Below are 12,267 nucleotides of genomic sequence, written 5' to 3' on the forward strand. Positions count from 1 at the left end.
GCCAGAGGCATTGGAACCTCCCTCTGTTTCCTGGTTCCTTGGCGCGCAGCTGCAGAGGTGCAAGGGGGTGGGGGTGCAATGGGGGTGATGAGCCCCCCCCCCCCAGGGGTGCAGGGGGCTATGGGGTGCTGCAGGCAGAGGGGGTGGGGGTGCAGCACCCACCCTACACACATTCAGTTTCTCCCGGGAGAGTCTCTGGGACAGCGGGTGTTGCACCACTCCCAGGAGAGTTTCTCCTGGGAGAGCAAATGTCTGTCCCTTCCCACTTGTGCCCGTCCAGGGATGGGCCGCAAGCGGGCAGCGCCAGAGGCGGGCGACGCGGACCCGGAGCTGCGCTGGGAGTGGCAGGATGCTGCGGGCACTTGGCACCAGTACTCCCCGGAGCAGAGCAGGGTGCTCACGCAGGCGGCCAGGTCAGTGCCGGGGAGGGGGCAGGCGGGCGGTGCCGCCTGGGGCAGGTGGCTCTGACCTGGGCCTGCGCCTCTTGCAGGGCAGGGAAGCCCAGCGTGGAGGTCGGGGCCTGCGTGGACCTGAGAAGGATGGTGCAAAAGGACACGCGGACGGGGCAGGACAGACCCGTGGCAGCTGCGGTCCGGGACCAGGACTCCTGTGAGCGACTTGGGGGCTTCTGGCCATGCTGGATACTGGGGTCCCAGCCTCCCATTCCCAGGGGACTGGTGCACTTGCCTGGCAGGGGAAATACCCTGATGGAGGCGTTACGATGAAAATGGCAGGGTGTAGCAGAGGGGGCACCCTTGTCTGCTTGCTTGCGGGCAGGACTCCCTACAAGAGCCTCGTAGTTAGCGTCCCACTGGCCAGATCCAGTGGGAGGATCTCGGCTACACGCCGACTTCATGGAAATGGGAGACTCCTCCCTAGCTTGCTCCTGCAGCCATACGGCTCGGGGCAAGCAAACTCGGGGGCATCTGAGCCCCAAGCCTCCAGGCTTGCGCCTGTACATAGGATGCCCAACAGAAGATTTGGAAATATCTGAAATCCCAGGCTGAAAAGTTTGGGGTGGAGGATACTTGCCGGTAGTATGGTTTTTGAACGGTTCGATAGGGCTGATCTGGCTAGTTTGACCTGATACGTGAAAAATTTTAGTAAAATTAAAAAAGGTTGGCGTGGGGCAAGATGCCAACCCTCTGTTGGCATCTTGCACACCTGAGTCCTGCTTCTTGTCTGGGTCTTCCTCCCTCTGGGGCTGCAGGCTGCAGAGCCGCCGCGGGTGAAAACCTGCTGCACGCCTGGGTCCTATTCCCACCCCTGTCCCCTGGCCATGCAGGGGCCACTGAGTGATGGCGCGTGTCTCCTGTGTCTCAGACTTCATCTGGCAGTGGCAGGGCGATGGGGAGGAGGACTGGCTCCCCTACCCTGCTGACACCTGCTTAGCTCTGGAGCGGGTGCGATGTGGGAAGGGGGGGCCAACCTTGCAGATGACTGTTGGCCGGACCCGCTACACGCTGGACCCAGCCCAGATGATCCAGACCAACTCGAGAACCAGGTATCAACGCAAGATGGACCGCAGGGAGTCAGGTATGAGGGGAGGCCGGATGATGAAACCTAGAGAAGCAGGGCTGGAAGGGGTCACCTAGTACTGTCCCCCAGAACGGTGGGATCATCCCAGTCCAAACCATCCTAAACAAATCCACTGTCTAACCCACGGGCCTGCAGAGCCTTGTCATCTGACCTGTGGGTCTCCTCATGGGTCCAGGAATTTGGCAGTGGGGGAGCAGTGGCAATTGCCACTGCTGCCCCAGAGCCAAATTTCCAAGCTCCACGTGGCTGGATTGACCTTGCCCAGGCTGGCCCCGCATGGAGGGATTGCACCCCATTCCTGTGCAGTTGGATTGAGCTGAGGTCTATCCAGCTGCATGGGTGGTCCGTTCCTTCACACGTTGAGCTGTTCCTGCACAGCTGTGTTGGACCTCAGCCCCGTGCAGCGGCATCAGCCCTGGCTGGGCCATTTCTGCACTGCTGGATTGGGCCTTGGATGGGGCAGCATCACACACTGGATCAGGCTTGTATTTGAGCCTGGCACCATTCAGCCAGCCCACAGAATCATTTTGGTACTGCTGATCTAACCTGTTAGCAAAACTACAGAGTCAATCCTGACAGGCACAGATCATGAACACCCCACCTGCCACAGGTAAAGCAGGGGGGCAATGGCAGCCAATGTCCTGCTGCTACGAGGGTTGCTAAAACACATTTAAGAGATCCCAGGAAAAGCCATGCCCCTCTCCCCCTTCTATGGTGGAAGGCAAACACCCCAAGCTCTGGAAGGGGCATGGAGTCTAGTGGTTAGAGAGACCCAGACTAGAATGATCCTTCCAGGGCCCAGCCCAGTTGGGCAGGTCTGGTCTGGCTGGTTTCAGGAATCCTGGGCAAAATCATCTTTGCTGCTGAGAAGAAATAAACTGCAGATTCAATGCTGCCCAGGTAGCTAGAGACCTCTGAGAGAGGAGGATCCGAGTCTCCAGAGTGTCAGAACGACCACTGCCCAGCAATGCCATGCAAGCATTAGGTGTTGTCTTCACTGGGGTGGGACAGCTCAGGGTGTCCGGTGCTGAGATGCAGCCACTTCTAGGGAGGGCACCATCCCCTCCACACTCTAATGCATGCTCTGTGCCCTCTCTCCATAGATGCAGTAGTTGATAGTAAGGAATCTCAAGCGAGCAACACTCCCAGCTCCACAGCCCTCCAAGAGGCTCAAGCACTGAAGAGGTCCCGGAGTAGGGGGTCCCTCCTAGACCCAGTGGCTAAAGAAGTCGGTGGGGGAGAGGGCAAAGGTGAGAGCTTCAGTCCATCAGGACCGTCTGGTCTGACTTCCCAAAAGGCAGAAAATCCTCCCCAGTTCCCTGCCAGACTTGACTTTGACTTGTTATGGCATTCTCTGTTAGGTAAAGGAGAGTCTTGAGTACAGAAACCCTCACAGGGAGAAAACATGCAGTACTCAAGTCTTCTTCTTTTTTGGTAAACCAAACAGACCCAGTGCTGGTTGTCTCTTGCGGTCAGGCATTTCCTCCAGACTTTGAATCAGTTTTGCATGATTCTTATCTGTACTGCTTCCAGTTTTCTTACCTCATTTTAAATAGATGTGTGCAAGAAGCCAGTAGTGTGGACAAAGATAGACTCCTCTCCCTAGTCTGGTTTGCTCTGTCTGCATGTAAAGATCAGCATGGTCTTGGCTGTAGACAATCACACTGTTCCGGGAACTCGTGGGCTAAGAGCAGGCAAAAACCCAGTACATCTTTCTCAGAGCCATTGCTTTCCCCCTCCAGTATCCGTGTGCTTGGCTGCTAAAAGCCTGACTGTGCTGTATTAAAAAGGCAAAGATCTGACAAAGCATTTGAAAGCTTGTCTACCTTTATCCCAACTACATAATTGGTCCAGTAAAGCAGTTCACCCTAAAAATCCTTGCATGATGTCACATAACATCACTCTTAGACTATTGCATAAAAACACGGACCACCTTCCCAGCAATACCCACCTAGCCACCATGGATGTTACCAGCTTATATACCAACATCCTACATCAGGATGGCATCCAAGCTTGCCTTGCATATCTACAAGAGCAGGATTACAACCCGGAGTACAGATATAAAGTTATTAGTGAACTTGCACAGTTCATCCTTATACACAGCAACTTCACTTCTGGTAATCGACACTTCCTCCAGACCATTGGCAGAGCTCACACCTATTGTTGCCCTTTCCATCTGATCCTCGCTGCCGTATTTGCATTTTCACAGACCTGCATTTTGCATCTTGGCTTCTTTTCCATCCAGGAGAACACACAACACCAGCAGACTCTCCCTATGCCTGAAGAAGGGTGTTTGTGCCCCATAAGCTTGCAAAAAACAAGTTTTCCCAACTATGCAGTTGGTCTAATAAAAGATGCTGCATTTACCCAGAGAACCTTGACTGCATAAAAAATGTATTTTGGTAGATTGGGCCTAGCTAATCAGGTGATCCAAGCCACTCTGTCCAGTGGTTTAATCCTCATGATCCATTCCTTGGGCCAGCTGAAAACTATTGACCAGTGATTCTGCATTTCCTTTTTGATCACCCATGGAAATACCAAATACTGTTGTTTCTACCCCTGGTGTGCAGGAAACCCCACTAAGAAACACTCCTGTTTGATTCTCCACCAACTGCTAGTTTCTGTGGTCTGTCAATGAATTTTATGGATATGGTTTACCACTGATTTTTTTTTTTTTAATTACAGCCCTGCATGCTACCTAGTCAAATTTCTTCCCAAAGTCCTAATATATTCATAGGAGACATTTTAATCAATCAAACTAGAAATCTTGTCAAAGAATGAAATAGAGACATTTGGACAGGCCTTATTTTCCATGAAACCATGCTGACTGGCAACAGTCTCTGTTCCTGTACTTCACATCTTTATCATTTGAGTCCTATATGAGCTTTCCCTTTATTTTATTTGATATTAAACTAAGCCACACACAGTTATCCAGGCACAGCCTTATCACTGTCTTAAGGATCCCAAGGTTAATTAAAAATGAACATCAGGAGAGCACCCCTTGGCCAATTGCTTTAGAACTCTTGGGTGCTTGCTGATTTAACTGTGCGTAATGCTGTCCAACATCTTTCTTAGTAACTAATGGGTTGAAAGTACTTCATCTTTTTTGTGTTGTGTGCATAGGTCACCTGTTTCTTTCTAGGTACCAAACAAGTATTTATGAAACACTTCTGCTTTTTCTGTATTGTTATTTAAAATGCTGCTGTCTGCACTTAGCGATGGGCCCACGGGGTTTGCTGTGGTGTTTCTGACTCTAATCTGTGGGGACATACCAGGAATCCTGAGCCTTGCAGCCCTTATTCTATTTCTGTCTCCCTTAGAGGCTGTTAAGACCCTAGTAATGAAGGGGAAAGCACCAGTGGATCCCGAGTGCTCTGCTAAGCTTGGGAAGGTAACAAGATCCACCCCTGAGCCAGTCCCCCCACCCAGGGTTTGGATTAGGGTCACCACCCCATAGAACGGAAAGACCCTTGGGACCTGATGGGAGATGACTCCCCCTAAAATAAGACTCAGGCCTGGATTAACCCTTTAGTGGGCCGTAGGCAAACAAACTCCTGGGCCCTGGGCTGGTCGAGACCCCCACTACCACCCTACCCCGGTGCTGCCACCCATGAGTAGGACTGGGAGCCATGGTGGCAAGGCCAGCAGAGAAGAGGGGAAGGGAAGGGAAGCGGATGGGGCCATTCTCGCCATAGAGAGAAGGACTGGGGCCCCTAGGCACGTGCCGAGTTTGCCTATGTGTTAATCCGGCCCTGGGAAGACCCATGTCCTACCCTGTATTCCCAGCCATTTCCCTACCATGGGGCTGGAAAGAACCTGGTTCTCCCTAGAGAAAGGCTCCTACCCTGCCTACCCAAACCATCCCCCCCCACCCATCCCACCCCTCCTTTGTGCTATGTCTGTTTGTAGAATAGACTCTCTCTGTCTCCCAGGCTCATGTGTACTGTGAGGGGGACGATGTCTACGATGTGATGCTGAACCAGGTGAGTGCAGCAGTGCATTTCTGCTCTTCAGTGACCCTTTCTGCTATGGTGCCTCAGCGTGGGGTGCTGGTAACTGTCTCCCTTCTCCCCATGGACACAGACGAACCTCCAGTTCAACAACAACAAATTCTACATCATCCAGCTCCTGGAGGATGATGGGCAGCGGAGCTACAGTGTCTGGATGCGGTGGGGGCGCGGTGAGCTGGGGCGCCTGGGCTAGGGTGGGGTGGGGAAGCAATGTGTGGAGCTGCCTGGCTTTGGTCTCTCAAGGGTGGGGGGTGGGCACTGGGTGGACAGGAATGCTATTTGGGAGCACAGCCCCACTCCCACCACCCCACGACCAGGTCTCTTCTGTCTCTGCAGTGGGGCGTCCAGGCCAGCACACGCTGGTATCCTGTGCTGGGGATCTTGCCAAAGCCAAGGATGTCTTCACCAAGAAGTGAGTGTGCTTACACTGCCCTGGGTGCATCCCTTTCCCTCTACCTAGACTTGCCAGAACTGCCATCAGACCTTCCTGTCCATCTCCAGGTTTCTGGATAAGACCAAGAACAGCTGGCCCAGTCGGGGCAGCTTCCAGAAGGTGCCAGGCAAATACGACCTGCTGCATATGGACTACCAGGCCCATGGTCCAGTGAGTCTCCCAGAACCCCAGTGACCCACCGCCCCGTCCCATACAGTCTTCTGCACATGGACTCCCAGCCCCACTGCCCAGCAAGTACCACCGCAGGCCCCCCTCCACCATGCATAGCCTGCTGCACAAGGACTGCCCAGCCCCATCTGCCTTGGCATTTTCCCCAGGTCTCTCCCACCAGCACCCCTATCCCATGACCCTAGGGGCCGTGGGGGGCACTTTGACCCTGCTGGTGAGGGAGTCTACCAGCCCTTTTCCAGATCTGGCACCAACGAGGGTAGGGTTTTATTTAGGCCTATAGGTAGGAGACCTGTGCCTTTCCATGACCTCTGCTTCCCTGTGCCCCCCAGGATGAGGAAAGCCGCCCTGAGAAAGTCATGCCCCAACTCAAACCAGCCTCCCGGCTTGAGCCCCGCGTGCAAGCACTGGTGGAGCTCATCTGTGACATCCAGACCATGGAGGAGATGGTGATGGAGATGAAGTATGACACCAAGAAGGCCCCATTGGGTGAGAACCCCTCCCACCCCCCACCAAATCTCCGCACTTCACCCTGCAACATATCCCCACCTCTTCCTCTCTCCTCCCTATGGGAAGTTGGCTGGTTTCTAGGCTCCCCCTGAGTTGTAACCTTTATAGCCCCTCCCAGACCAAGTTGGAGGGTTCTGTGTGGTACCAAATAGGAAAATAGGGGAGAGGAGAGGATGTTGGAGGCCACAGGAGTGAATACTGCTTGTGCACAAGTGTTTCACAAGTGCTTGGGAGAGCAGGTCGGGGGATCCCAGGGAGTTTTCCGATGCCTTGGAGTGGGTGGGGGAGGCTTCTGGAGGGTTTGTGCATGGGTGCGTGCCCAAATATTTGTTTTCTTCAAGAGGCCTGTCAGATAAAGGGGTTGCTGGAGGGCACGGGTGGTGGTCTAGTGGCCCTGACCTACCCTCTCCCCTCCCTACCCCCAGGGAAGCTGACGGCCGAGCAGATCCGGGCTGGGTACTGCTCGCTGCAGAAGGTGGAGGCGTGTCTGCAAGAGGGAAGCGCTGGCCAGGCCCTGCTGGACGCCTGCAATGAATTCTACACCCGCATCCCGCACGACTTCGGGTCAGGGCCCCCCCACAGGCCCCCACCCCACTGACCGGCTCTATCCCTTGGCCTCTCTGCCAGCCCCGTGGGGTGGGGGGAATATCTTGGCAGCACTGGGGTCTCCTTTCTCCTTGCCAGGTTCAAGGCCCCCACCTCTTCTCATCCTCTTGGTGAGTGTTATGGCTCTTGCCCCGGGGTCCCCACAAATGAGTTTCAAGGCCTTCCTCCCCCCGACCCTGGATCTATGCTGTGTTTTCCTCCTTGCTCTGTTTTCTATCCCCATAGCTTTGTCCAGGGCAGGCAGTGATGAGGGGGCTGTGTATGTGATGCACCCCCTTCCCCAGCTTGCTCACTCTTGGTGTCCTGCCCCTTCAGGCTGCGAACACCCCCAATGATCCGGACAAAGCAGGAGCTGCAGGAAAAGATGCAGTTGCTGGAGGTAAGGAGGCTGTTGGGTGTGCGCATATGCACATGAGAGAGAGATGCCTTCTAATCCTGTCTCTTCCCCCACCCCAGGCCCTGGGCGAGATTGAAATCGCTATCAAACTGGTGCGCTCAGAGAGGCAGGACCACGAGCACCCGCTGGACCAGCACTACCGCAGACTGGGCTGCGAGTTGTGTGCCCTGGACAGGGACACCCACGATTTCCAGGTGGGGAGGTCAGGCTGTGGGAGAGAGCACCTGGGCTGCAGGTCCCTGGGGCAGGGGTTAGCAGCTTGGGCTCTGTGGCTCACTGCCCATCCCCTTTTGTGCTTTCTCCAGGTGCTGGAGCAGTACCTGCTGACCACCCATGCACCCACCCACCGCGACTACTCCATGGAACTGCTGGAGGCCTTTGCCCTGCGCCGCCCGTCTGAGGAGACGGCTTTCCGTGCTGACCTTCCCAACAGGTCAGGGGGGTGCTGCTGGGTGCAAGGGAGGGATCACTGGTATCCCAGCCTGTTGGGCGGGGAGGTGGCATAGAGCTCACCCCTTCTACTGCTTTCAACCCCCTGGCAGGGTGTTGCTGTGGCACGGCTCCCGGCTGGGCAACTGGATGGGCATCCTGAGCCAGGGGCTGCGGATCGCACCCCCGGAGGCTCCTGTGACTGGCTATATGGTGAGTGATGCCCGACCTGCCCCTGGGACCAGATCCTCTGAGCCCCATTGACCCTCAGCCTCTCGCCCTCCAGTATCTCATTCTCTAATCCTTCCCTTTCCTTACTTGATCTGTGGAGCCCTCAGTCCTGGTGTCCCTGCCTTGGACCCTGCTCTACTTCTAGTTTCCCCCCATCCATATGTTCCTCTAGAGCCCCTCGGTCTCAGTATCCCCACCACCCTGCGTTTCTCACTGCACCCAGCCCTGGTCTCTCTCTGTCTCGTCTTCCCTCAGTTCGGGAGAGGCATCTACTTTGCTGACATGTCCTCCAAGAGTGCCAACTACTGCTTTGCTTCCCGTCAGAAGGATGTGGGGCTCCTGCTGCTATCAGAGGTGACAACTGGGGAACAATGAGGTGATGTTTCAGCCTCAAAGGCAGGGAATGGTTCACAGGGTTTGTGCCTGGGCAGTGAAGCTCTCCTCTGCTTCAGAGCCAGCTGTATTGCAGGGAGCAATCTCAGCTCTGGGGGTGACTGTGTCACAGCTTGGGACTCCCAGGTGCTATCCCAGCTCTGGGAGGGGAGAGGAGTCCAGTGCAGTAGAGCAGGAGGGAACTGGGATTCTTCCTGCTTCCTAGCTCAGCTCTGGGAGGGGAAGGAGCTGGAAGCCAGCACACCCAGCTTCCATCCTTGGCTCTGAAGGGAGGTTGGTCTCCTATCACAGGTGGCCTTGGGTGAGTGCAACGAGCTGTTGGAGGCTAACGCTGATGCCCAGAAGCTCTTGAACGGGAAGCACAGCACCAAGGGGATGGGGAAGATGGCTCCTGCTAACCGCACCAAGCTGTGAGTATCCCCTGCTTGAGGAACAAAGCTTCTCCCCCTGACCCCCATCTGCCAAGAGGAGGGAGGGGCAGGGGTGGAGAAATCCTCTCCCCTTGCCATGACAAAAGCAGGGGAAGTTGCATCCAGAAGCTGCTCTGGGATCGTGGACTCCATGGGGCAGAGACAGTTTGTCTGGCCGCCTGTCCGGGGGCTGTCCCACCCTAGGCTTGGGGGACTTGTGTCCAAGGCTGGAGGTCCCGGGAATGACTCTTTCGTCCATAGGGTTGTTACTTTCCTTCTGTCTCCTATATTTTATACATGTGAATGTCATGCCATTTTCTCTAGTCCTCTACATCATCCAAGCCTCTGACTTTGATATCCTGATCCTCCTCTGCATTGACAATGCCTCCTACCTCTGTCCTCAGTAGGTTTCAGCAGCACAATCCCACCTTGTTTTCATGAATAACCTTGGCCCAAATCACACTGGGTCCAAGTCTGGGGCTTGAGTTCTACTAATAACTTGTCCCATTCCAGTGAGCCCCGTTTTAGTCATCACCATCACCATCCTTGTAGCTAGTGTCTTGCCCACTTTGAGTCGTCTTAACAATCCTGTTTCACTAATTGCCCAGGTGCTGCCATCTTTGGATGCTTGACTGAAGGCCATGTAGATATTTCCTACGTGGTATTTAGGTAGGCATTTCCTTTGTCTGGCATCTTTGGTTTATATTCTCAAAAACTGCCATTAGGTCACTTGGACACAATAGTAAACCCACATGCGGTCTATCCCCTCTTCCATTTATCTCCATCTCTTTTAGTCTTTCCTGCAGAATTTGTTCCAAAGCCTGGCATGCTGTTGACATCAAACTAAACAGCCCTGTACTCACCTGGGCTGGTTATTTGCCTCCCCTTTCTTAAAATGCACATCCTATCCATACCATTTGACACCCATAGATTTGCTGTCTGAGCACGTGTAATAGATCTACTTGCTGCTTGGTGTGCTGATGCTTTCAGAATTGTAGGGTGGGAAGCATCGGGTCATGCCTGTTTCGAGGTCATTTCTGTACATGTGTCTGATTATCCACTCTGCCTTGGTCTCTGTGGTCAACATCGTTCACGCCAGACTGAAAACAAGCAAAGTAACACTTGCTTTTGGAGTCGTACCAAAATGATCCATACTGTCCACCACGCCCTCGTTGCATATTTATAGTCTCATTGCTGCTTTCCGCATTCTCTCGCTTATGTAGCTGAAGAACAGTTTCTTGCGTAAACATTCTTTGTAAGGTCAAACTCAGTTTGACGTTCAGATTCATAGAAATTTAGGGCTGGAAGGGACCTCGTCAGATTGTCGAGTCCAGCCCCCCTGGTCTGGGCAGGGAAGACTGCTGGGGTCAAATAACATTGAACAGTTCTTGCTATCTTGATGCTCCCTGACCCCTTTTTTTTTGCTATTTGATCCTCTTTTTTTTTTTTCCATCTCCACCCATTCTTTGTAAGCAGAGTATTTCTGTTACCATCCTTGAAGGGGATAGTCATCCTTCAGACCACTTTCTTTGCCCCCTGCTTGGGATATAGTTTCCTGATCATTTCAGCACCTGGGACTCTCTTAAGAGATTCCAGTTCTCATTCACCAGTTTCAAAGGCCCCAAGCATCACAGCTCAGTTAACATCTTCAGCTGGGTCACTTCAGTAAGTTAATTCTCATGAGTAAGTTAATTCTCTTGAAGTACAAACCTGTTGTTACAAACCTACTTTTGTTTATGCACCCATCTACATTGAAATGGAAGCAGCCTGTGAGGATGTTTTTCTAAGATCAGATCTTCTACCATGACTTTGTCAGTGGTCAAATCTTGGTAGTAGTTCACTTATTTTGTGACCACATTTACCAGCATCCAGAGAACAGCTGGGACTTGAATGTTACTAGTAACTTTTATTCTTTTACTAGTAACTTTGGGCCTTTGATAGGAGCTAGTACCATGATGTGGAAGTCTTCAGCCTTACTTCTATTTAAAAAAAAAAATCAAACAATTGTTGCACACCTTTTAAGGGGAAGAATGTAGAGGGAAAGTTAAATTCCCTCCTGCCCATTATAGAACTGTTTTTGGCGGTGGGGCAAAGGAAGAGAGAGACTATGCACCTCTGCCCCCCGCCCCCCCCAATCGTTTTTTCCTAGCCAAGTTCTGTGTGCAAATAGACTGAGTTTGCTGTAAGAACCTGTGCCAGGCTTGGCATGAAGGGATTTCCTCTTTCAGAAACATCTTCTTTTGTTCTTAGTCCGCAACAGTCACGGGGGAGTTTCCCCACAGTTGCAAATGTAGTTGGATTCCAGCAGGGTCTGGGATATAGCTAAAAAAAAAAGGGGGTCAAAGCAGGGAGCTTCTGTCTGCGAGGCCTGAAGATTTCAGTTGTTGTCATTCTTTTGTGGCAGGGATGGCACCGTGGTCCCGCTAGGACCACCTGTGGAGACCGGAGTGGTGAACCCCCATGGCTACACCCTGAACTACAATGAATTCATCATCTATGACCCATGCCAGGTGCGCATGCGCTACCTGCTCAAGGTGCGCTTCAACTTCACGCAACTGTGGTAAGGCAGACAGTGCCCAGGCCCATCCTCCAGCACGGAGGGGTCAGGATGACAGCTGTCCCCCTGCTCTCAGCTTTCACACTGCAGAGAGGAGGACTTTCTGAACGTTTATCTGTGCTATTTTCTCACCCCAGCAGGAGGGCAACCAAAGTAAGCAAGTGGTTTTTACACCAGTAGTGGTTTATTTGCAAAGACTAGTTTCCAATCATTTCATATTTTAATAAATTGAATAGTGACAGAGCAAAGCAGCGTCCTGGTTCTAAGCTGTAGGACACATCAGGTTGGTCATCCACTGTTAGCAAGAGGGGAGAGAGTATGGCAGTGCTTCACAGGGTGTTGGGGATGCTCTGGAGTCCCGCGAGATCCTTTGAAGGGTGCTGCAAGAAGTGTGAGGAGATAAGCAAATACGGACAGGCTCACGCTCTCCTTGCCTAGCTGCTCCCCTACCCCCACTGCCAGCTCCCTCTTCAAGGAAGTAAGCCCTGCAATAAATACATTTAGTTTCTCGAATGCAGTGCTGCTCCATTCACTGAAGTTGTGGAGAGGTGTCTTGAGTCCCA

General features: G+C 53.1%; 1 protein-coding gene across 2 annotated transcripts; it reads left to right on the top strand.

The window, feature by feature from the left end:
* Positions 1-12,217, top strand: PARP2 (poly(ADP-ribose) polymerase 2). 2 transcript variants are annotated; one of them, XM_006266570.3, is made up of 19 exons: positions 1-57; positions 281-413; positions 491-609; positions 1,324-1,536; positions 2,643-2,789; positions 4,860-4,930; positions 5,472-5,522; positions 5,623-5,719; positions 5,886-5,961; positions 6,051-6,153; positions 6,504-6,660; positions 7,107-7,245; positions 7,603-7,666; positions 7,744-7,878; positions 7,990-8,117; positions 8,227-8,326; positions 8,600-8,698; positions 9,029-9,147; positions 11,552-12,217. In XM_006266570.3, exons 2-19 carry the CDS (start codon positions 283-285, stop codon positions 11,709-11,711), a joined length of 2,109 nt encoding a protein of 702 aa, XP_006266632.2. In that variant the 5' UTR covers positions 1-57; positions 281-282; the 3' UTR covers positions 11,712-12,217. The 2 variants fall into 2 exon arrangements, with proteins under 2 accessions (XP_006266632.2, XP_019334998.1); XM_019479453.2 differs by lacking the exon at positions 1-57 and having other exon boundaries at positions 159-413.
* The last annotated feature ends 50 nt before the right edge of the window (positions 12,218-12,267 follow it).

Source organism: Alligator mississippiensis, chromosome 7 (genome assembly GCF_030867095.1).
Source record: "Alligator mississippiensis isolate rAllMis1 chromosome 7, rAllMis1, whole genome shotgun sequence".
Taxonomy (NCBI): Eukaryota; Metazoa; Chordata; order Crocodylia; family Alligatoridae; genus Alligator; species Alligator mississippiensis.